Below are 25,064 nucleotides of genomic sequence, written 5' to 3' on the forward strand. Positions count from 1 at the left end.
ATCTTTGTAGGTACTCACCCGCTGAGGGTGAGCCCTAGGGAGAGTTGATGGGTGTATGGAAAGACAATGGAAGGAGGACTAGGCTTTATGCATCAAAAAAAATTGTGAAAACACAAGGGATAAATTAGCCCTCTTGATCTATTTGGTGCATTTTGTTTGCAGCAATTCCCTTGGGACCCCAAAGCAGAAAGAAGCGTTCCATAGAATGTATAAGGCTGAAACCTCTACACTAAAGGAAGAGACTGAACTAAAAATTAATAGCTAGCAATCTGCCTTTGAAGGCATTTGATATAAATTTTAAAAGCTGACAAATTAAACTAGCATGCTGATTAAAATTCTCTTTGCTTCTCTGGCTTCGATTTTTGTCTTATCTGCATATGTTGCATAAAATACTTTTATGTAAAAAAGTAAATTTGAATAGCATAAATAAGAAGACTTCAGGATTTCTAGTCATATACAAGTATGTTTTGAGCCCAGGGAGGACAGAATGGTGCTTCAGTCATGGTAGAAGGCCATTAACTAAGGCACCCCGCTTTTCCGCCTGTCAAACATTCACCATTGCACATCCAGCACCCGACATTGCTAATCTATGGTAGGTCCTCAATGCATATTGAATGAGTGAATGGTTGTTGGTAGGAATGTTTCCACCTTAGTTAGACTACAAGCTTTTGAAGGGCAAGAAAGCCCATCAGCTCATGCTCAGTTATGTTTGCCACGGTTTCTATAAAGAGAGAGTTTAAACAGGGGGTGTCATTCTATGAGAAAAAGTTGTCCGTCTATCTAAGTAGGAATACAAACTCGAAAACAAGAAAACAAGAAAAATCCAGAGTTCTAAGAAGAGGTCAAAATGTTGAAATCTATAAGGTTTAAGGAGGACTACAGCAATGAAAATTCAAGATGGGTAGACATGGTTTTCTTATACTTTTACTATTGACAAAACAATATAAAGCAAACTATCTGTTCTTACTAAAATCAAATTACTGCATTTTATACTCTTATAACTTATTTTGTTATAAGTTAACTTGTATGGATGAAGGAATTTGTTTAAAAGAATTTCACTTTTAAATTACACATTTTATGCGATGTCTGTGTTCCAAAGACCAACACATGTGAATAAAGATTAAACACTATGATGTTCTTGTATATTCTTGCTTGTTTTAAGAAGCAACTAAAACCATTTTCCCCTTTCTTAATGATAATGCATTTAATGTCCCGGCACACAATTTTCTAGGGGATCATTATTTTCTTGTGTGTTAGTAAAGTTTCTGGTTTCTCTTTCTTTCTAGCTCCAATTGCCTTCCCTGGGCTCTCTCTGTTATGAAGACTAATAACAATTCAACAGGTATGTGAATTATGTTATCTATAAATTATGTAGGGGGCTTGACCTGAATGCTTCTTGAGAGTAGAGTCTGTTTCTTTCATCTTGGCATTGTTAGTGCCTAGCAAATGTCTGACACTGGCAGACCCGTGCTTGTAATGTGTAAATGAACACCTTACATTAATAAATCGCTTCTTAACTTCTTTTAGTACCAAGAAGAGGAATGGGTACAGGACAAAGAGATTTGTCTATAGAAGATTCTCATTCTAGTTCTACCACTGGCATACATCATGAAGTTGGGGTGAACCATTTCACCTCCAGCAATGCCAGTATCAGGACTTAGGCATCTGTTGCAAAATGTTATGATGTTGTAAACTGCAATCTTAAACTAGGTGCTGTATCAGTTACTTGCTGGAGGTCAAAGTTTAAAAAGCAAAAGTGAAAAAAAAGGTATCGAGGACTGCCAGCTTGCTGTGCTTGGAGCACTGGGAGCCCCAGGCACCAGCCCTGAGCTGCCATGATCATCTCTGTGACTCCAGGCTGAACAATTCCCCTAGCCCTGCCTCTGATTCCTCATTTCTAGAATGGGCTACATTATTATATAACAAATAATAATATCATGTTACTTGTTGTTGGGAGACCATTGGGAAAAAGGATCAAAGAGATAAAAGTCTTGATTTTTCATTTAAATATAAGTTAACAATAGTAGCATGGCGTAAAAACTGAGCAAATCTTAAATTTATTCTATGTTTTAATCTCTGCATAACATAGAAAGAAGATACTGGAAGTAGAATTGAAAAATTGAAGTAGAAATCATTTCAAACTTTAATATTTTAGGAGGAAAAACAAAGATTCTTTGATGTAAAAAAAAGTCAGGTTCATAGTGGTGATTGGAATTTGGGGCAACATCAGTGCTGAAGAGGTATAGAAGTAAAATGATTCACATCCCAATTTTTATGATTTATGGAAAACAATGAACGGGTTATGCAATGAAATGAAATGGTGATGCAATCGATATAGAGCTAATTCATTGCTCCTTCCCATTGGGTGTAAGAGCCACACTTGAGTAGAGACAGGAGTCTGCGGCTAGCTCAGTGGAGGGACCCAAGGCAGGGGCTCCCCTGACATCCAGCAGCCACACTTGCCCTGAGAAAGAATAGAAATACCACTGATCTTCCTGAACCCTGGGTTTAGGTCTCAGGGAAAGGAAGTGGTCTTGGGGCCACTGGCATAACCCATACATTTGTGACTGGGTACTTCTGCTCTGTAAACCCTCTCTAAATTAGAATTACCCAGAGAAAGGTGATAAGCTTTAGTGGCAAGTCAGACTCAAGAGATGGTCATTGCATATTATAAGCTGTTATATAACCAGGAAATGTCTGTATGGCATATCTTCTAGATCAAAACGTAAAAAGTTGAAAAATTTATATGCATAAAAGACTCACATCAAATAGAACACAATCAGTGCCATTTGATTAATTTTGAACTAGCAGTTAAAATACCTTGAATGAAGTGTTAACTTTTCACGAACATGCTGATTTTGAATAGATTTGGATCCCACTTCCTTCATGGAAATGATACTACCTGGCATGGCACACCTATCCTGAATTCCAAGTCTGTGCTGAGCAAATCAATCAGGTTTTAACTGGAGTTGAAAAGGGCATCAGGGAAACCACAGAAAACAGAAATGCTTGTTTGAAGCAGGGTATTGATCGTGAGGTAATGTGTGCTATTCATTTGAAACTTCTATGGCAGTGATGAATACAAATCATTTAATACATTTGCCTATCTGCTTTTCTGAGTTTCTGAAATTACTTTTGGTAAACGATATATTCATCTATATTTATAAGATTATAATTATATTTATAAGATTTATATAATCTTAGAGATGCTGAAGAGTGACTATGTTCCCAGTTACTTCTAAAGTGAAATAATCTCCGGTATTCATTTTTTAATAAATTCAGTTTTGAATCTTTTTAAGATTGGATTCATGTTTCTTTCTATTTTAACTCATATTTTAGATTCTTTTTTTGGAGTAAAGCAGTCTCTTCACTTTTTACAAGGTAATTTCTGAGTTGCAAGAATTCCCTCTCCATGTTTTCCTCCTGCATCGCCCCATGCAATCTCAGCCGCCACAATCACAGACAGAAAGTGTGTGGACATTTTTTTCTTGCAACCAGTGGAAAACCTTAGCAGCAGACAGTACTTGCTGCATGGCTCATGATCCCTTTCTCTGACATGTGCACAATAATCTGACCTGTCCGCTACCTTCCTCAACTGATGGGAACAAAAGGAAAAGAAACTTCCACTCAAACCCTGGAGCATCTATCTTCCTACAGCTCTTAAAAATGAAACCTGTTAAAAATAACAACAAAAAGTTGATGGTCATAGTGAGTACTGAGTCTCTTGAAATATATACTGTAAAAGCCATAAGAATTTGGCTAACCACTCATTATTAGACGTCCTGCCACCACTATACCTAATATTTAAAAATTCATGGTATATATACTAAGAGGAAGAAGAAAGGAAAGGTTAAGTAAAATTTGTCAATGTCAGAGCTGACTTGGACTGGGAACCATTTTTGTTTTTAACATTGATGTTTTTTGGTTGCATGGATGTTCCAGTTAATGTGGGGTTCCCGTCTCCTTCACATCCTTTTGTGATTGCCCTAAATAGCCAAGTTCTAGGGGCAATAGGCTGGCTAAGCTCATGGCCTCTCTCTACTGCCCCATGGGAGTTCATTCTACAGTCCAGGTTTCTTCAGAAAATGAGAAATGGCCATTGTCTAAGGCTGAATATTCTCCAAAGAGCTCGGTTTTCCCCTGTCAGCAGCTTAATGAACAAGCTCAGGTGTTCCAGGGGAGTTTACCCGTAGCAGTCCCACACCGCTCTCATTTTGTGGAGGCCCACATCTCTGGTGGAGGCGGTATGTCTCTTGAAGGGAGAGACTTGCCGCAGGATCCATTTTCAGGGAAGGGGTGATTTTTGGACAGAAATTCTCCCATTTTTCAGGTGATCAGTTCTCTAAAGACTGGCCATGGCGAGGAGGTAGAAAAGGTAGCTGACGTCGGCCACTCCCTTTTGATCACTGCTCTCTTGATCTACACACCACGTTATCTAAAGGTCTGCTCCTGGGTTGCAGACTGACATTGCTGCTCAGAAGCAAGAAAGGAGGCAGAAGGGAAGTCATGTCCACCATGCCAATAAATGAAAATAAGCAGGCCATGTCTTTTACCGTATATTAATCCAAAGTCTAATGACTTTCTGTATTTGTTTCCCTTCTGTTGTTGTAATTTAGTGTAATTCAGTGGTTCTTAAACTTGGGTGAGCATCAGAATCACCTAGAACACTTTGGAAAACCCAGGTTGTTGAGGCCGAAGTCCAGAGTTTCTGATTCAGTGGGTCTGGGGAGGGGCTCAAGACTTCACATCTCCAACGAGTACTCAGGTGATGGTGATACTGCTGGTCCGGAGGACCACGCTTTGGGAACCGCTTCCTTAACCGACTGTTTCTCTACCTATGGGCCACAGACTATCTGATTAGAATCACCTAGAACACTTGCTAAAACAGAGGTTTATGGCCTGAGTCAGAATCTGAGCAGGCTGATCAAGATGATAAACTCTACCGAGTTCCCAAGCCATGTTTGTGTACTCTAAACATCGAGTCTTACCACTTACCCTTTTGCAAAGTCTCATTTTAGTGTTCGTCCAACCTAGGTGAGTAGTGTCATATTAAGGGAGGGGTTGTCAGCTCACCCTTAAACCAGGAAGGTGAACAAGCTGCATCTCAAGCACCAGCCATGTCTGGAGAATTATCCCCTGGCTGGTTACAATGTAGGCCATGCTGTGAATGGGGACATTGACAGCCCACTGTTGCCACCATTAGAGTGAACATCAAAGGAAAAGAAGGTCTTTGGACACCTGTCTAGAGAATGGTCATAAGCAGTAGTGCCTCAGAAGAAGGTGACTCTTAGGCAACTGAAAAGGGCTGGGTGCTTTAGCTCTCCAGCCTACTCATAGTTTCTTCTTCCAACACGCACTTTGGAGGGTTTAGTTTTACTGTTTATTAGGAAACACAGACTGCAGCACCTCCATTTTTAAACATGGAGGTTGTAACTTACACAGTGGTACAATAGCTGGTGAGTGACACCAGAGGTGGGCCTTGTCGCTCATCCCTTGGGGCCCCTACTGTTGAGTACAAGGAGACCTCTGTAGAGGCCCTACAGGTCTTTGCCGCTAAGAGCTTCTCCATCTTCATGAAATCAGGTGATTATCACCTTGATGTTTAATAATTTCCACTCAACGGTTTATATCATTTAATAAATAATTCCCTTTGATAGTGAAGTAGACCTTACACCTAAGACCAAACCAAACCAAACACAAAAACAAAAGCAACCAACTAACATGTCAGTTTGAAGACCAAAGAAGGAAAAGGCTGAGATGCTCAAACTGTGAGGACACATCCTGCTCCAACACCAGCACTGGAGCCTGCGAGTGACAGGACACAGGCTGAATCACCGCAGCGGTCCCTGCTCCAGGCCCTTACGTTCACTGCCACGATGGGGGCCAGCGTCAAACAAAGGTTCGGCAAATACAAACTGGAAACTCTTCATAAACCAGTAGCAGGTGGAATAAATGCTTTCACAGAGACTTCTGGAATTGGAGGCCCTTCGCCTGGAAAATTAATTTTTGTGGCAGAAATTATGCAAATAGGCAGTATACGTCTATCTGTGGGCAAATCTGGGTTTCCTGAGTCTCGCTAACTTAGTTTTCCCAAGTTCAATGTTTTTTCTTATAGCCAACATGTTAGATGCTGGCAAATCTGTTCCAGCACTCTAACACGTTCTAAAATTATGAACTGGAACCTTTACTCTCTTAAACCCTCACACCTTCTGCTCATCACCATCGAAAACAAGGCAATTTTTTCAAAGCCTCCTGTGCTGGTTTACCTGAGCTAGTCGATGCAGGGGACTTGCTGCGCCTGGAAGGTCCTGGGCTCTTGGTGGTGCTCCTGCGGGAGGACGAAGCTATTTTGGTGTAAGAAGTGGACTTCACCACTCGACATTCTGGGGAAAGAACAACAACCACACATCATGATAGGGTCATGGCACATGTCATCCAAAATGCACAATAAGCCTAAGAGTACAAATACATAGCCACCCTTAGTCAGCGCTCCTTCCTGCCAGCCCAGTGCTCCTCTATAACAAAGGAACCAAGAAAACAATGAGAAAGGGCATCATGGATGTCTTCCACATCGGAGAAACAGTACTCCGAGCCTTCTAGTTTACCTTATTTAAAATGATATTTTGGACACATTGGGAGTAATAGGCTGGTAAAGAGTTGATTTTGTTGGGTTTCTCTCTACACACCGATTTATGTATATAGGTCTCTTTCAGGATAAATTGTTTTTTCTTCCAAGAAAAACATCAGACCAAAGGTCAGTCTCATAAACCAAGATAGGAAAAAAGCGATGGAATGTTCCACCCATTATGGAAGATTCCACCCATTTAGAGGTTATTGTTCGTGGGGGTCCTTGCAGGAACAGCCGGGGGGCTTTACCAAATGACACCATTTGCTCAGAAGAGGTAAAATCAGTGAAGAGACGACTTCACTGTGTGAGCCTGTGCAAACACATGATGCTGTCTGTAAAATGGTTTTTGGGCTGAGGCTGAGAAACGACTTTGCTTTCACTAGATTTAAATCATTAGTATTTGTGTTTACTAAATTCAACACTAAACATCTTAATAGCAAAGAGCTTTCGAATTCTCTCCTAGTGAGCTGCCCCGACCAGTTACGATGTGCAAATCCACACATCTTGTTCTCAAGAAATCATTTTTAATAAATTAAAATATTTTTATGCCTGTAATGATAATGTTCACTGTAGTCAGGAAAGTATAAATAATATTTTAAAAATACCCATCGAGCGATACTTTTTTTTTTTTTTTTTGCTGGGTGTTATACAAACTTTAGAATGTTTTTTACTCATTTAAACATTTAAACAACATTGGGATTAGTCTGTCTATCTCCATCTGTTACCAGCCGTTTTCACACTACAATATATTGTGAGCATCTTCACTCCTTCATTTAATGGTTATAGAATGTTTTATTGCATGGATGTGCAATAATTTGCTTAGCCAAATTCCTACTGTTGGACATTTAACTTGTGTTCAATATTCACTGTTATAAATAATGACTCATTAATACCCTTGAAAAATGAATGTGCGGTAATCTGATTACTTCTTTATGATGGACTTAGTCCTTTGCACTTGAATTTTAGTTTTTAATAACTAGAAACCTTGGGGCATATTGTACATGCTCAAAATACTTTCAGAATAAAGTGAGATTGGGAGGTCTAAAGGGAAATGTTTTTGAAAAGCTTTTAACAAACTGCCCTCGAGACAGGCTGACCTAAATTGTACTTTCATGAGAAATGACAGTGGTCATTTGCCTGACCCCTCATTGAGGGTAGATGTTATCTTTTCAAAAATGCTTTGCTAATTTCAAAACAAATATCGAACTTCGTTGCTTTAAATCCAAATTGGTTTCATTGTCAATAAAGTTGTATATTTTCCCATGTGCTTATTAGCCATTTATATTCCTTCTTTTGCAATTATTTACTCATGTCTTTCGGCTACTTGCAGTTGAGATGGTCTTTTTCTTATTGGTTTGTAAGAATGCATTCTATATTAAAGTTTTATTCCTTTGTCTATCATGTTATAAATATTTATCGTTGTAGACAGTTGCTGAAATATGGTAGCCTTTTAAATGTGTTGCTTTTTAAGCACAGTAGTTTAAAATTGAAATCTCATCTATTAACTTTTCCATTACGTACTTTTAAGCCATTTTATACTTTAGTAATAAAATTGTAATTCCTGATCTAATTCTGATGCCTGACTTTAACTGAAATTTTTCTTCCCTTTTAATGCAATTTCTAATTCTCAAAGCTCAGAACTTGTTTCTTTCCCTTCTACATTCTGCACGCCTCTATATAAACATCTTTTCCTATTTTTCCATCCCAGCAAAGTAGTTTCTATTTTTCGGTAAAGAAGAAATATAAATGGATATGAAATAGAAATGTTAATGAGACCACAAATAGGAGGTAGTAAAGAGTGTTTCCTGGAGAACCTTGTGAACTAGACTCTTGGGGGTAAAAAGAAGAGGAAGGCTTTAAAAAAAAAAAAAGAAGAAAAGGAAGCAAATTCTGCCTGGAGCCATTAGTATTTGTGGCTTCATAGGCACAAGCAGAGGGGAACGAATCACGGCATTGCCGAGCGTGTCCAGGCCTCCCCAACAGTTACTTGGGGCCACTTTTAGTAGCTGTTTTGGTTTTCCAGGGTGGCCTTGCAAGAGAGTCCCATTTCTTAATTTTTTTTTTTAAATCTATTCATTTGGACATATCAGCAAAAATTAAAAGACAGAAGTAAGCAAGAAACGTTAACATCAGAAGATATGATCAAAATCACAAGGCCCATTCACATGGGGTGACAGCGCCAAAGGGTGTGTCTGTAGAAGTTTCCGTTCACAAAACAGAATTTGGGAACACGTGAAGAGGACATGTGATCCGCTCAAGGCTCTGTCCACACGACTGACAACAAACACATGCTGGAGTTGTCCTAGCCTTCTGGAAGGACGTTGGCAACTGAACAGGATTGCTGTAATGTTGCTGCTCCACCGGCACGCTTCCGGGTAAATTTTTATCAAGTGCCCACTATGTTCCTAGCACTGAATGCTGCAGGCACATGGAGAACACACACAGCTCTGGAACCTTCAACGCTTACCACCCGCTAGTGGGGTATGGAGTCTTCACCAGCAAGTTTTCTGTTTTATGGACCTCATGTTTCAAAAATGTTGGTTTTGAAACAAATTGCATTCAGTAATTATATGTTTTCTCCTTTTAAATCAAAATCAGGGCTATCAAGAGGGCAGGATGACCAGGACTTTTTATCCTGGGTCATGAATGTCTAGAGTCACATAAATTTAAAATATGATTTAAAAAGCTCAGCATCTAGTTAGCAGGAACGAGTAGTTAAAATAGAAAGCTCCCAGATGGCGCACACTGGTAATAACACCCATCTGTGAGCCACAACATGAATTAAAAAGTTGATTTGGGGGTTTGTCGCATGCTGTTTGCCACAGGTGCCAGAATTACTAGTTATGGCTCTAACTACTATAACAGAACCAATCTTGCCACACTAAGTTGACATTTTTCCAGATACCACAAAGAAACTAGGTATTTCAGTTAGGCAGCTTAGTCTTGGGGCAAATGTAGGCGTTTCATTTGATTTTTGAAGAACTGAAAAGAACCTGCGGGCTCGTGCCATGCTGCGATAGCTTCTTTTGTTTCTCTCGAATTTAGTTCTCACCATATTATTAATCTATCAAAAGTGTTCATTTACTAGTTTGCCTCCTCAGCCCTTGTTCCATGGGGTACTAGCTAGTTCCTGACATTTTAAAAAGCATGTAACAGCTGTTCAATAAATATTGGCCTGAATGGCTCTCGATCCTGTAACTACTTTTGTGAACTCACACTGTTCACTGAACTAATCCAATCTCTCATTTTACACATGAGGAAACAGTCTCAGAAAGGTGAAACAATTTGCGTCGGAACCTAGCTCTTGGACTGATCGCTTCTCACCACTCTAGTAGCTGATATTTTGGCCTAAGTAAGCTGTTCCATTGTGAATAAAGGCTGGAAATTCTCCGTCAGTGCCCACGGTCAGGTAGACAAGTGGGTTGGGTGAAGGGTGGGGAAGGACGGCACATAACCAGTTCTCATATCAACATTAAATTAAAAATTTAAGATATATACTAATGCTATAATTCTATCAAGATGTCTATTGCATCAAAAAAAATAAAAGCTCTCCTTCAGAAGTGAAGTTATAGTGAAGTAATAGCTTGAGGGATCAAGGAGTTCAAAAAGTAATTATAAATGTTATAAATCTATACCACTTGCCTTCATGAGTTATACTGGGGATTAGAATAATTCTGAAAGGTTGAATAACAGAAACAGAAACAAAACAATTGTAGTAACTGCTTTTTTCCCCTAGGGTTAAAATAAAACCAGTTGAAGAAAATCATAGCACCAGGCCATAAGTTAGGGAAAAAAAAAAAGACTCCAACCATTTTTCCCATTAAAGTTTAGCTTTTAACCATTTTAATTAATTTAAATGGAATGGTATTCTATAACGGTGAAAAATGTAGTAAAGAAGGACAAATGTTTAATTACTTTAGAGAGAATGCCAAAATCTTTGTGAGCTTAGAAAACCCCACAATTTAGAAACATAGAGTAATAGACTCTAAATGGCCCATAAAGTAGAAAACTTTCTGTGTTCTCACAAAGGACATTTTCACAGCCTCCAGCAAGGAAGAAAACAGCCAGGGCCCTCCATTCTCCCCGAGGAAATTTGCCTTTTTGGGACAATCACTTCATTTTTATACTCCTGGCACCTTTGTACCCTCTGAGGACAGGAGTGATTCTTTTGGCTGCGGAGACACCGGACAACGCAGACACCCCTTAAGCAAGAGGGTATTGCAGGGCTGTAGGCAACCACTTAGAGGAAGCTATGGGATGGGAATTTCTCTTGCTACCGAAGATGTCGGCCTACTCAAAGTATAGAAAATCAGATCAGACACATTGATCGGTCTCTGGTGACTGAACCTTCCTTAGCAAGCAAAGTCTGGGTCAGTCTCTGATTTAGAAAGCCCCTTGAGTCTATGGCCACGCTACCCTGAACACGCCTGATCCCGTCTGATCTCGGAAGCTAAGCATGGTTGGGCCTGGTTAGTACTTGGATAGGAGACCACCTAGGAAGACCAGGTGCTATAGATGTAAAAAACAAGAAAGCCCCTCAATTCAGAATCATAAGGGGCGGGGCAGGGAGGGGCGAGGAAGTATCATCCTCCTGTGGTCTATACTAAATCAGCTCCACAGATGTCCTCAGAATTTGGTAAGAAAGACATTAAAACGGTTCCCACCTTTGCCCAGGACCCCAACTCTAGAAACTAGTGTCCGTGATAACCATATTTGGAGAGACGACCAGGTGCGGATATGTGGGGAGGAGACTGGAGAAGGAGCAGGTCCCCAGGGGCACGAGAACGCTTTTATGCGGTTTCTTCCCTCACACAGAAACAGTTGGTAGGTGGCTGGAGTGTTGTGACAGGTGCTAAAGAACAGAAATGATTACAGAACTCCAGACAGGTGCCAAGAGCTCACCTGAGCTCAGCAAGGACATTCATGCATTCAGAGGGGCTTTTGGAGAATCTTTAATGAGGCAAAGGTGAAGTCCCACAAGTGTCTAGACAGCCTTAGTGACAGGGAATGTTGTACTTCTCTAATTCTTTTAAAAACCCTCCAGAATAAAAGCACTCTCAGGCAGAGGCCTCTCGACTGATCTCTGGTCTCAGTTTGGTTGTTGTAAATTGTTAAGAAAATGGGCAAGTTCATCTAGAAGAAACCATTATGAACAGTAGATGCTCTATGCTTTCTTCTCTATCCTGATTACAGGCTTCCTCTGAACTTGGCAAAGGTGCAAAGCCTCCGAAGGGAACAAAATTCTTCTATGCAAAAGAGACAGAAAGCACATTTAGTTCTAGAGAACTTTATAAATATGACACAAATTCAGTGGCCAAAAGAGAGAACTCACAATTCTAACTCTTGAATGGGTTGCTCTTACTTGTTCATTCTCTCTGGGTTGGAAGGAACCCTCTGAGAATTTCAAGGTTATCAATGGTTACCAATTAAGTTCTCTCCCCGATCCATGGATATCCATCCTCTCTGTCTGTCTCCAAAAGCGGTTGTCCAACCTCCAGGTTGCCAGCACAGGTGAGTTGAACAGAGCATTCCTGGTATGACTGATGACTAAAATTTACTTCCTATAAAATATAATGATGTCCACACTTCCCTGTAGCATTATGGGAAAATCCAAATGCAGGCTCCTAGTGGGGAGGGTCAGCCAAATGCTCCAAAGACGGCTGAGGCCTACCCTCTCATTTCTGTGCCACCTGGATTCCAAGTCACCCCAATAGCACAGTGAAACCCCCATCCCTATTGGCTGTGGGGTTTGGAACCAGTGTTATAACCCTAAGCTGCATATGTAGCATGTCTGGAATAAAAGCAGTCAAGATCAAAACACTCTAAACCATAGTTTTTAAAAATAAAACACATAGCAAACTGATGGAGAGCAAAGGCATCCTCTGGAGTGGCTTATCTGAAGAGCGAAGTCCAAGAAACTGAGATTTTTAAAAATACCCTCCAAAAATATAGCCATGCGAGCCTGAACCCAGTGCTGGGCCCGGCCCACCACCACTTTGAGAGCCAGCTGGATGCTCCTGACGGGCGCACGTGCTCCTCACGGCCTGGCTACTCAGCTGTGAACTGGACAGGAACCAGCTGGGGCACTCACTGGCCGGGGCCAAACCTTCATGTAACATCTGCAGGAGGCGCCACGGCACTAGGCTTTTCTGTACTAATGTCCTGAGTCGCCCCTCAGAGCTGCTCTTTTGATAGCCTGACTGGTTCCCTTCTCCGAACACTTCCCTTTTTCCCAACAGTCAAATAAAAGCTAATTTTCCCCTAAAAACCGTCGAGAGTTATGTAGGGGTGTGGGGTGGCCGGGCTCTTCTGCTCTAGGAGATTGCTTGGGAACCTCGATGCCCACTGTCTTACGTTCCCTCACCCTTGAGTGTCCTCAGCCAGCTCATGTGCAGTCTCTGAGTTCCGGTCCTGGGAGACAGGAGAGGAAGAGGGAGGCTCCACACACTCTGTGCCTTGTTCTACCAGATCGTCATTTCCTGAAACCAGTCTCACTCTTTCCTTCTTCCCCCATGTCAACTGCACTGTTTAGTGCCTGTTGCTAGTTGCCTTTCTGGTCTCTACCCACTAGATGCCAGTAGCACTGCCCTAGTTGTGACAATCTAAAATGTCTCCAAGCATTGCCAAATGGCCCCTGGCCATTGCAGGGAGTGGGGGCGGGGGGGGGGAGTGGGAGGAGTCGGGGGTCGGGGGGGGGGGCGTGTTTCCTCTGGCTGATTGCTACTGCTGGATCTTCTTCATTAGGCAATGTTTCCTGAGGGTCTTCAATTAATTCTTAAATTCTTCTTTGAGGGTGTTAATGAAGCCATCACCAACCTCCTGCCTGGGTCTTTAAACAACACATCTGCACATTCTTTCTGTAGGTTTGGCCAATATGAACTGATAGTTTCAGGGCTTAACACATCCTCTGCAGTGTGGATGATGTGCTTGGCAATGGTGAAGGTCTTCGGATTATCTATTAACATCGGATTAGCACCCACTGCTTTCATCCCTGAGAACACGGGGCCTTGAATTGCCAGTGATTTTTGAATTGAGAATCTGGAGGATGGGGGAGGTCACAGGGTCACAATATAAAGACTTCCAGGCTGTGTTGTGCAGACCTGAGCGTTGCAGAAAGGCCAGGAGCGCTGTCTGCACTCAGCTGTACTTAAGTCAAGTCCTTTTCTTTCTAGGTGCCACCTGACTTCTGCAAGGAGGCTGGCTCACCAAGCCGTTTCAGTTACGTGCAAGTAACCAGGCAGGAGGCTTCTGTTCTCACCTCCTGGGACTCAGAATTTGCAACCTTACTCATGAAGCCAGACAGCATTATCTCAAAATGATGCAATCATGTACCCGTTAGCTGTTTCGAAGTCAGGACTGTGTCTTTTTGAAAGCCTAAAGTATTAACTATAGTTGGAAAACTTGTTTTCCCCCATAAAAGCCTAACTTCATCAACATTAAAACTTATCTCTAAGGGCAGGCTTTTTATTTTTCCTTTCTGTGATTGTTTTTGACTGTTTGCTCAGGATCCATTGCCTCTTCATTGGCTGAGGCGGCCTCACCAACGGTCTTCATCTTTTTGAAAGTGAAGCAGTTAATAAAAATGGAGATGCTCCCCTTGGCTGGCTCTGAGCTTCTTCTCATTGGAAATCTGTGTGCCTTCAGTGGGAGGTTTGAATGAATCGTAGATGCTGATGTCCTTGCTCTCAATGGGTCACCGCTGGTAGGTGTCTGCATGTTCCACACAGTCCTGTCCAAAGGTGATGACTTCTCACTCTCCACTGAAGTCTGACCATGCTGAGAGACTGAATATACAAACAGACAATGGCGGGCCAGGGAGAGAAACGGAACTTTGACCCACAAGCTGCAGCGAGCTTCCCGGGAACCCAACCATGTTTCTGTGACCAGCCAGGAAGCCAGCTGCTCTAAGTCTGCCTTGCAGGAAGCCAGATTGCTATCTCGAGTGACAATCTAGGAAGCTAAACAATAACCCCTAGAAGAACCAGCCTCAAAGGGCCAAGACTCTATTAATAACTGACAAGTTCCCTAATTTGTGTCCCTGCTTCCAACTTAGGACCAACTAGAGAAAGTCGAATACGCACCCTAACCTAGTTAGTCCGCCTCTAGTGTCCCCAAGCCACCAGTCAGGCATGCCTGCCTTTGGTCTCTGCCAAAATGCAAATGATGGTGGCCGACTTGTTTGCTTTAGCTTCCAGGAAGTGCTTCATCATGGTGTCATTGGTTGGTCTTTGTTAATTATCACAACATGCGTGGCTCTTCCTCTTAGCTCACCATAAAATGAAGTAGCTAGCTTGAGTTGAGTGACACACTGTAGGAAATAGGTTTACTCTTATCCATCAGAATAACGCCCGCACCCCCCAGGGGAACGAAGGCCACCTGAGGGACAGCAGGTGGACTGCTCCAACCCAGGCTCCGGGGCTCCTGCTCTGGGGGTCATGGGCATAACACCGCACACTAGCTGATTTCCATTTCTTTCTCTCTTCTCCAAAGTGTGCATATTAAGTTCCTGTGACTGCCATAACAAGTTGCCACAAACTTGGTGACCTAAAATGGCCAAATTTATTCACCCATGATTCGAGAGGCCAGGAGTCTAAAATTAAGGCAGTGCAGGGCCACGGTTCCTCCAAAGGCTCTTGGAAAAAATCCATTTCTTGCCCCTTCTAGCTTCTCGTGGCTTCAGGCTCCCCTCAGCTTGTGAACCCATCACTGCGATCTCTGCCTCCATCTCACGTGGCCTTCCCTGTGTGCCCATGTCCTCTTCTGCTGCAGATGTTTGTGATGGCATGCCAGGCTCAGCTGACCTACCCAAAGTAATCTCGTCTCAGGATACTTGATTATATCTGCAAAGGTGCTTTTTCCAAATAAGGTTGATATTTATAAGTTGACATCTCTAGGTGGCCATTCAGCCTTCCACAGCACGTATGACACAACTTTAGGACCAGTTTTTCTTGAGATTTTTTTGTCAGGAAAGCTGTTATTGCTCCTGGCTTAAAAACCTTCCATGACTCCTTGTTTCTCATCCCTGGCACAGCCCGTAATAGCCCTGTATACCTCGGTCCCTCTCTCTTCCTTCCTTAGACACTTTATTTAGTTTCTTACATGAAGTACCTTCCTGCTTTAGGCATTAGATCACGAATCTTCTTACACAAGGAACGATTCCTTCTACTACCGCTTCCCTTGATCAACTTCTGCTCACACTTCCCTGCTCACCTTAAATTCATCCATTTTGTATTCACCAAGTCCCTTCCATTTGGAGGAGCCAGGGTACAGTAATAAATCAGAAGGCAGGGTCTTTGCTCTCATGGAATTTGTACTCTAACAGAGACATTAAAAAATCAGAATGAGAGTTGATTTTATAAGCGTTTTGTCAAGAATTAAAGAGATGATGTGACAGTGAGTGGCTGAGCAACTAGTTTATCTATATTGGTGGTCATAGAGGTCTCTAGGAGTAGAGAATGTTGAATGTGACTTTGAACACAGGAAGGAGCCAGCCATGGGTAGATTAGAGGAAAGAGGGAGGCAGGAGCCAGATCAAGTCAGGATTTGAAAGATCAAGTAGAGGGTTTGGATATTTTTCTAAGTCGGATGGGACTTAGAAGGGGTTTAAGCAAAGGCATTCACGATCTGATTTATGGGTCTAAAAGATCACTCTGGCTGCTGTGTGGTTAAAAGATTTCAGAATGGCTAATCTAGGTGAGAAAAGGTGGTACTCAGATGAGGATGGAGGTATTGGAAATGGATAGAAGAGAATGACTTGGGATATGATGTGGAGATCTATCCACAAAGCTTGAAGATGGAACGGATGGGGTTGGAAGCAGACAAGGCAATCCCAGCTTATATGATCCTTGTCAGGTGTATTTCTGAGTCCCGCTGAGCGGTCTGCACAATGTTTCATGTGCTAAAGGTAGGAGAGGCCAAGAGTTTACCAAGGTCCATTGTCTTCCTTCAGAATAAAGGACACTTTTCCATTTTTTAAAAATGCAGAATCCTTGTCCTTCACTTGACCTAATTAATTAGAATCATGGGAAGTGGGACCTGGGGTATTAAAAAATCCCCAGGTAAACTCACAGGTGTGGGTCCACAGAAGGAAACCATTTGCCATCCTCTAATATGCAGATAAGAAAATCACTGAAGAAAATCAGAGGCTCAGAGCTTGAAGTAACTGTGAGATGAGGCATTTGGAACAAAGGATTAACTAACAGTATGAGGAGATAAATTAGCAAGACAAATCAGTCTTGAAAAAGCAACAAATATCGGTCCTACTTAAATTTGGACCCAATTCAAATTTTTAAAAACAACAAACTACCACGCTAAGACCTAGCTGAAAGCAGTCTTTGAAAAAACAATGAGTTCACATTTATTAACGACTCGCAACCACCTGGTTTTCATTAGCTACAAGATAAAAAGGATCTAAAAGCTAGGTAAGAAATAATAAATTACTCAAGAACCAAAGGGTAGAAAACAGGTACAAACGAATTTCTCCTAGAAAAAAGGAAACAAAGGCAGCAAAAAAAAAAAAAAAAAAAGAGGGGAGGGAGAAGAAAGGAGAGAGGGAAGGAATTCGAACGCGAGCACATGTGGGGAAGCAAAGACAGGGCCCAGGAGGACTGGATCGATCTCACCCGGAAAGGCGAAGGTGCGGGGCTTCCGGACAGCGCACGGCCACGACAGCTAAGATCACCACTCACAAAGGGCAAGGGTTTGTTCTGAATTGTCCTGTGCTCCCTTATTGAGATTAGGACTAATCATAGTTTCAGTGACGATGGGGTTCACCCTTCTCCCATTAAAACAAAGTCACAGGCTCTGTGCTGTTCGACAGTTTAGGCCACTGTGCTTCAGGAAGTTTTGGCGCTCGGTGTTGACATGGTCCATGCCACCAGCCTCGGCATAACCAGCCTGCAAACCTGCGGCCCCACCCCAGACCTACCGAACCAGGATGTGCGTTTTACCAACGTTCCTTGTGATGTGTATTTAAAGCTTGAGAAGAACTGCTCTAACATGGTGGAGGGATGCCATTAGGTGGCTGGTTCTGATCTAAGGGAGAATGTGGAAAACCACAGGTTCCTGAGCCCAAGACACTCCTCCCTGAGGCTGGGTATCTGCACCTCAGCTGATTATGGTTCTGACACATGAAGAATAATTTAAGAAACAGAACCGCAGATGGTAAATAAATAGGAACTAGTGACTTTAAAAGAAATTATGTAACAGACATAGCCCGACATTTAATTTAGGGAGCAATATTTTATGGTAGTGTTTCTAGACCTTTCTGATAACCACTTGGGTATTGTTAAACATCCACCAGATGCTGCTTCCCCAGATGCTCTGATACTGTGGGTCTGGGATGGGGGTCTGAGGATTTACACAGATACGTGAGACCCCTGCTTGTTTCCTATGCTTCACCGGAAGGCACGCAGCACAAGAGAAATACCCACGTGCCATGAAGAGGGCGCCGTGCATGGCAGGCCTGTCCTGGCCAGCCCGTCACTTGGCCGGCTAACGCAGGAAAACCAGGTTCCAGGTGGGGAAGGGGCTTGGCTATGAGGGAAATTTCCAGAAAGTCGCATACCCTCAACAGATGTCCTGTGAAGTGGACATCAAGCCTGCTGGGAACAACCTGTCTGCCGGGCAGGAGTACCAGCATTAGAAGTGAAATCAGCTGAGCCTCATCCCGTGGAAGTACATCCACACCTGAGTCCACATGGGGCAATGAGACTTTGTGGTCCTTGCTTTCTGGTCTTGGAGTAAAGACAAAATTTGGGAAAATAATTCTCCAAATGAAATAATCTTTGAGCCTGTCCTGTCATCTCAAGGAGGGAAAAAGAAGCATTCGACAGGGAACCCAAGGGAAGAAATCCTATTAGACCAGGATAAACATTCAGACTCTAGTGCAGAAGAAAGCAATCAGAATGTCATGATAAATGACAAGCTGAACGAAGTTACATGGTAATAAACAGATCAAGTGATACTCAAGAATAATGACATATATCTACTTCTGAGCAAAGTCTCATTGGGATAGGATTTAATTTAGAGGTTTTGCCTTCAAGGATTAGGGACAATCACAAGGTTTGATAAAACTCAGCTGTTTTAGAGGCTCTGTTCATCCCTCTGGCAACCAAATCAACGTTGTGACAGAAACAAGGAGCAGCAGCAACGAAAAATCACCTGGGATCTAGAAAAACAAGCCATACGACTACGGAGAAATCCAAGAAAGCACTCTGAAATGGCAAAAGGTAGGACAGGGCGAGGATGTGGGGCGACCTGGTCTCCAGTGGCTGAGTGAGACGGAGGCTGTGGCAGCGGTAGCGGCAGACACCTCTTAGAGGGGCCGCGTCTGCAAGCAGATTTTCACAATGACGGACCTACTCACTCTGAGCACCAGTGCCAGTTAGGCTGCGTGCAGGGGGCACCAGGGACTCTCAGGGAGACATTGTCAGAGTGAGGGCCTAGGCGAGACTCACTGGGTACAGAAGTGCTGGCGGTATCTATTGTTTCCTGTTGAGTCCTCCCCACTCCCGGTGCATGGGCACAGCGCCACCATAGCGGAGATGTCATCAAACTGGATAATAGAGGTTGCTCCGCCCAGAGAATTCCCTGAAACCCCACCTCCCTCAACCGGCCCCCCCCCCCCACCCCAAGCCACATCCAGGTGTATCCTCGGCAAGTCAGGTGCTCCTTGCTGAGTAGCACCTAGACTCACACTGGAGGCATTTTTTGACATGGCCTTTTGAGGCAACTATAAGCACAGCATCTGTGGATCGCTTGCTGAATCTTAACAGGTGGCCCCAGATGGGTACAGACTGGGGCTAAATTTGTCCTGCAGCTGAACCCCTCTCAGGACTATGCCACTAGAAAGACACCTACTTCACAAATCCACATTAATAAAACTTGGAGATTTAGAAGCTTTGCTTAGTACATAGAAACAGACACAGAAAGGCAGCCAAACTGAGAAGACAAAGGAGCAGAAACCACATGAGAGAACATAACAAAGATCCAGATATAATGGAGTCAAGCTATCTTACAGATGCAGAGTTCAAAACATTGGTTATAAAGATGCTCAATGAACTTTTGGGAAGTGTAGATAAATTCAGCAAAGAGATAAAAAGCATAAAAATGGACATGGAAATTATAAAAGGGAACCAGTCTGAAATGAAGCACACTTTATCTGAGATGAGAAGTATTTTAAATGGAATAAACAAAGGAATAAACACAGTGAATAAAGAAGAGGATCACATGCCCTATCTAGAGGATGGGAAAGCCAAAGACATGCAATCAGAATGGCAAGAGATAAGATGCCAAGACTATAAAAATAATTTAAGGAGCATATGAGGCACTATTAAGGGTCCAAATATCCATCTGATGGGTGTAACTAAAGAAAACAAGATGTCGAACAGCTGTTTGAAGAAATGATGATGCAAAACTTCCCTAATCTGGTGACGAAAATGGACATAAAACCCTAGAAAGCTCAGAGAATTCCAAAAACTAGGGATCCAAAGAGGCCCACACCAAGACACATTATTAAAATGCCAAGGTTAAAAACAAAGAAAGAATATTAAAAGCAGCAAGAAAAAAAAACAGATAATTACTTATAAGGGAACACCCATAAGACTGGCAGCTGATTTCTCAAAAGAAACTATGTAGGACAGAAGGATTTGGCAAAAAATATTTGACAAGATGAAGACCCAGGATCTACAACCAATAATACTTTATCCAGCAAAGCTATCATTTAAAGATGAAGGACAGATAAAGGGCTTCCCAGACAAAAATAATTTATCACCACCAAGCCAGAATTATAGGAAGTGTTAGAGGGACTTCTTTGAGAAGAACAAATACAAAAGACTCACTTCAGATTAAGAGACATACACAGACTAAAAGGAAGAGAATGGAAAAAGGTATTGCTTTGATGGACCTAGAAGGTATTTAAATTAGAGAAAGAGAAACGGTATATGATTTCACTTCTATGTGAAGCCTAAGGAATAAAAAGAATAAACTAATCAAAAACAGACTCAAAGATATAGAGGACAATTTGGTGACAGAGGGGAATGGGGTTGGGGGTCTGGGAGATTGAGGTGAAGGCTTAAAGAAGTACAAATTAGTAGCTGATGGATAGTCACGGGGATGGGGAGCATGGCATAGGGAATGCAGTTAGCATTAATACAATGGCTAGGTGGAGGGCCAGGGGAGGGAGGGAGCAATTGGAGAGATCGTTTTATGAACTATATAGATTTCTAACCAATATACTGTATACTCAAAACTAGTTAAAATAAATAAATTTTTAAGAATTCCAAAAAAAACAATACTTTAGCTGTTTTAGAGAATAAACAGGTATTACCAAGGTGTGTGTTTGGCAGACCACAAAATATTCAGAAATTTAATTAAGAATTCCCTATTTAACATCTCCGAATTTACATTTTTATATAATGCAGACTGCTGATTTGTCGCCCCATAATCTCAAAATAATCAGAGCCTTAGAATTCAAAAGTAATGATTTTATACTCTGAAGAAATAAAACTAGAAATATTTAGTGATTGCTTTTCTATCATAAATAATTATTATAGAGATTGTATAAAAATGTTCTGTACACAAAATAATGTACCACAAATGGGAGGAAATTAAAATTTCAGCAGAAGTTCCCTTAAACATAAAGGAAAGCTGCTAGATAATGAAGGAAGGATGAGCTCTTAAGAAAGCTTTTATTTCCTTCCAAGGAGATACTTAAAAGTATGGCAGCCAATCATGATTTTCCATGATGGTTTAGATATTATTCTAACCATCAGCGAGCTTTAGAGTTAATAACTTCTTAGGTATTACGGAATTAGTTACCCTGAAGAAACAAAAAGATCTTAGCAGAAGTCCCCCACTGATGCCCCACAGCAATGCTTCTTTGCTAAAAGCACTCTGAATAGTGCCACTAGGGAGAGTCACTAAGAAGTTAAATTAAGTGCTACAAATAAATGGGTTTTCTGTGAATCTGTTGTGCCTATGGGTTTTCAGGGAACTCTGAAGACAGCAGCATGAGAGAACCCGGGAAACAGGGATGAAATAAATTCTTTCCTTTTGAAATAACTTGGTACATGAACTCCAGACAATGCCCAGGTTAGGATGGCTTTTATAGTCTGTCAATAGTTTTCAAGACTGTTCCATGGCTCCAGAGAAAAGAGCACATTAGGGTATTTCATGTAAATATTAAATAGGGTCAAAAAAAGTTAAAACCCAGAGACAAAGTTTCCCATGTCTGATATAAGTGTGAGAGAGATTTCTGTCCACTTTCCAGGTTCATTAATACGGTCTGGACTGCTCTCTGGACTGCCACTCGCCCTTCAGTCCTCCTGCAGTCGTTGCCAAGAGGGCTGCTGAGTTTTCAGCTGGACGGCAACTTTCCTCAACATCCGCTTATAATACAATGGGAAAGAAAAAATGTTTTTGAGTTGCATGTACTTTGACAAAGTGAGATGTCATCTCAGTGATTAAATCCTGCTTTCTACACCTGGCAAACCTGTAGGTAACACACATGTCAAACACAGCTAATGATGCCACATGTTAAAGGTTTGGGGGAAATTACTGGTTATCCAAGTGCCACAGGTGATTATCTGTGAGGTGAACACCTGAAAATGACTGAACCAGTTCGAGATGAACATTCCTGGTGAATATCTCAGCTGTCACTGGACCTGCACTTTTAAGCGGCTCAGATGGGTCTCTGAATTCAAGATAGAACGGTTAAAACAGTATGCAATCGGATAAGATATTTGATATCATTTTTGTAACTCCTCCTGGTCACTAGATTTCTGGCTGCATGATCTGGGTTACTCACAGACCATAAAGGATGCTGTGAAAATTAATAAACAGAGACCTCATTTGAAATGGAGTCGGAAGCTAGAAGTGAGAACACTCACGTACGTGTCAATGAGAGCACACTAGTTACCCCAACGGGAGGAGATACACCTTGCACTTTTGACAGGAAGCAATACTACTTAACTACCTCAGGGGGAGGAAGCAAAGATGCTTCCTTGCCCAGTAACAGCTCAGCCAATGGGAGACTGCCATAACTCAGCCAATGAAGTCACTATAGTTGGAACTTTTCAGTTTCCTCCAATGAATTCTTCGTTTACAATAGCCCCTCCTATAGAAGATAGTTCCTCGCCTTTGTTTCTCTGGATTTGTTCATGGTTCACCATTCGACCACATATCCCAAATTGCAATCCTTGTTGTTCCCAAATAAACACGTTTTGCTGAGGAAATATCTGGCTATTTGTTTAAGGCCAATAATGCTATATTCGCTTCTCAACCCTCTCTTTTCACTTTGCTTCAAGTAAATCCATTTTCAGGAGGAAGAGACTGGTGAGGAAGAATGGTAAGGATGCGGGAATTTGGGAGAGGCCATTACTATCATTTAAAAAATAAAATTTTCAGTTTCTTACTCTATGAAAACTTGAGGAGGACCTAGGAACTGATCTCATGAGCATGATTTAACCACTTATGTTGTATACCTAGGTTATCTGTTGAGAGAAGAGTTATATCAATACAAATAGAAGCCTTTAGAGGAAAGTATGTCCATATACATATAGGGTATGTGAAATTATGAATGACAAAAAATTCCTGGATCAAACAAATTTCTAAATAAATTCTTTCTAAATTCTTTCGCATTAATGCAATATGAAGGAGACATTTTAAGAGTGAGATAATATTTGTGGGTAATTCTCCACATCTTACTCTGAAAATTTAAGATTTCCTTTTCTCACTTTTGCTAAAAGTGTAATATCTATTATCCAGTTTCTCAAGTTTCCTTGTTACTCGACTTTCCTTTTAATGAGAGTATCTTTCACATCAACTGCCTAATAAAATCCTTGGTTGTGTAGTTTAATTTTAAAGTAATCTCTTCATGAGCCATTTATCTGTTTTCCCTTCTATTCCAAATGACAGACATTAAATTACATCTCTGGGTAGATGTAATTAATCTTCTATTCCAAAGTGAAGAAAAGAAGAAAAAGGTTAGAAACATTTAAAGCCTCTTTTCTTTTCCTTTTTATTAGGAGAAAGCAGACTATGGGTTGAAAACTTGATTTATTTCCCTTAAACCTATTTGAAGATCACCTTTAAAACAAGGGGTCAAATGTGGCTTGAAATGAATTCCCTGTGTAGTACTTATGTAAGTCCCTGGGTTATAGCATTTCAAGGCTAATAAATATTGTAGTCTTACGAAGGCAGCCATCTAATATGACAGAATACAGGATTTTGGAGGGATTGTGGTCTTTCAGTAAAAGGGTCTGGTTAGAAGGGAGACCTTATAGTTGACTGTGGAGAAGCTGCCTAAAATAATATCCCATTTGCATTTGGCCTTCAGCCATCGAACAAATGAGTCATCACTGCAATCCACAAGGTAGTTATCTCTGCCAAAGTAATTCACTAAATGATTTCAGTAGATAACCTGCTTTTTGTGGCTGGACTTATCATTTTCAAATATTTACCTAGTAAATTGCAATGTTAAGCTATGGTAAACTTGTATTTTTATGGTTAATTTGGTTCTCTATTTCCAAAACAAAGAGAAAAATGTCAAGGCATGTTTAAAGACATTCGATTTCACAAGACGATTTTTTTTTCCTTTCCAAAAATATTAGCAGAAATGTATTTAAATAATTTTTATAAATCTGTTCTTGTTAAAAAAAAAACAGACAAGTAATCTTGTTCTCTTCATCCCACTTGGCATATCATGTACCTGATAAAAAAATTAAAGAAACCTGAAATATCATTAAAGCTAAGAGAGAAGATATTGAACACAATGGACTCTTAGTAACCACAAAATTCTAGTGAGGTCTATTGGGCTCCAACTTGGGGAGAAAACTGTTTATGCTCACAAAATATAAATGTTTGTACTTGCAAAATATAAACATTTAATGCAAAATTTTCCACTTTTTCTTCTAAAATGACCTATCAAAATATTTTATAATGGATTTATTATTTTCCTAAAGTTGACATATATCCATTATAAAAATTGAAACTGCAAAGAAGTTAAAAGAAAACAACAAATTATTTCAAGTTGGGAGTTAGAAGTGATGCCATCCTGTGCCACACAAGAATTTTCTGTGTCTTTCTTTGGTAACAACTTTTTAAATTTTATGAACTAGGCTTGCTTCTCTTTTCTTGTTTGGATGCAGCTAATGATGTATTAATTTATTTCATTTTTCATTTTAATTACTTAAATTACTTTTCGTTAACTTTGTTAAGAATATAGTGGAAGACATTTTATGATTCTGATTCATTCCCTCAGCTTTTTTTTAATTTTAAAGATTGAGTGATACAAGTTATTTAAGAAGAAATTTGGCTTTTGATTCTCCGATTTACTACTCAATCCTCATCTACAACATTTTTATTTTTACAAACCTCTCACCACCTTCATTTCTACTTTATTCCAAACCTTTTTCTTTCAACTTATGAAGAAAAT

The 25,064-nt window shown here is 41.0% G+C and overlaps 1 protein-coding gene and 1 pseudogene across 5 annotated transcripts in view; one reads left to right on the forward strand and one right to left on the reverse strand.

The window, feature by feature from the left end:
- Window positions 1–25,064, reverse strand: part of DCLK1 (doublecortin like kinase 1) — a 305,559-nt gene that overhangs the window by 80,612 nt on the left and 199,883 nt on the right. For all 5 annotated transcript variants that reach the window (XM_016151071.2, XM_016151070.2, XM_016151073.2 and 2 more), the window contains exon 5: window positions 6,267–6,383. In XM_016151071.2, the coding sequence (XP_016006557.1) occupies window positions 6,267–6,383 (117 nt within the window). The remainder of the gene's footprint in view (window positions 1–6,266; window positions 6,384–25,064) is intronic.
- On the forward strand, window positions 11,028–11,146 carry LOC118609411 (annotated as a pseudogene).

Source organism: Rousettus aegyptiacus, unplaced genomic scaffold (assembly GCF_014176215.1).
Source record: "Rousettus aegyptiacus isolate mRouAeg1 unplaced genomic scaffold, mRouAeg1.p scaffold_m13_p_11, whole genome shotgun sequence".
Classification (NCBI taxonomy): Eukaryota; Metazoa; Chordata; class Mammalia; order Chiroptera; family Pteropodidae; genus Rousettus; species Rousettus aegyptiacus.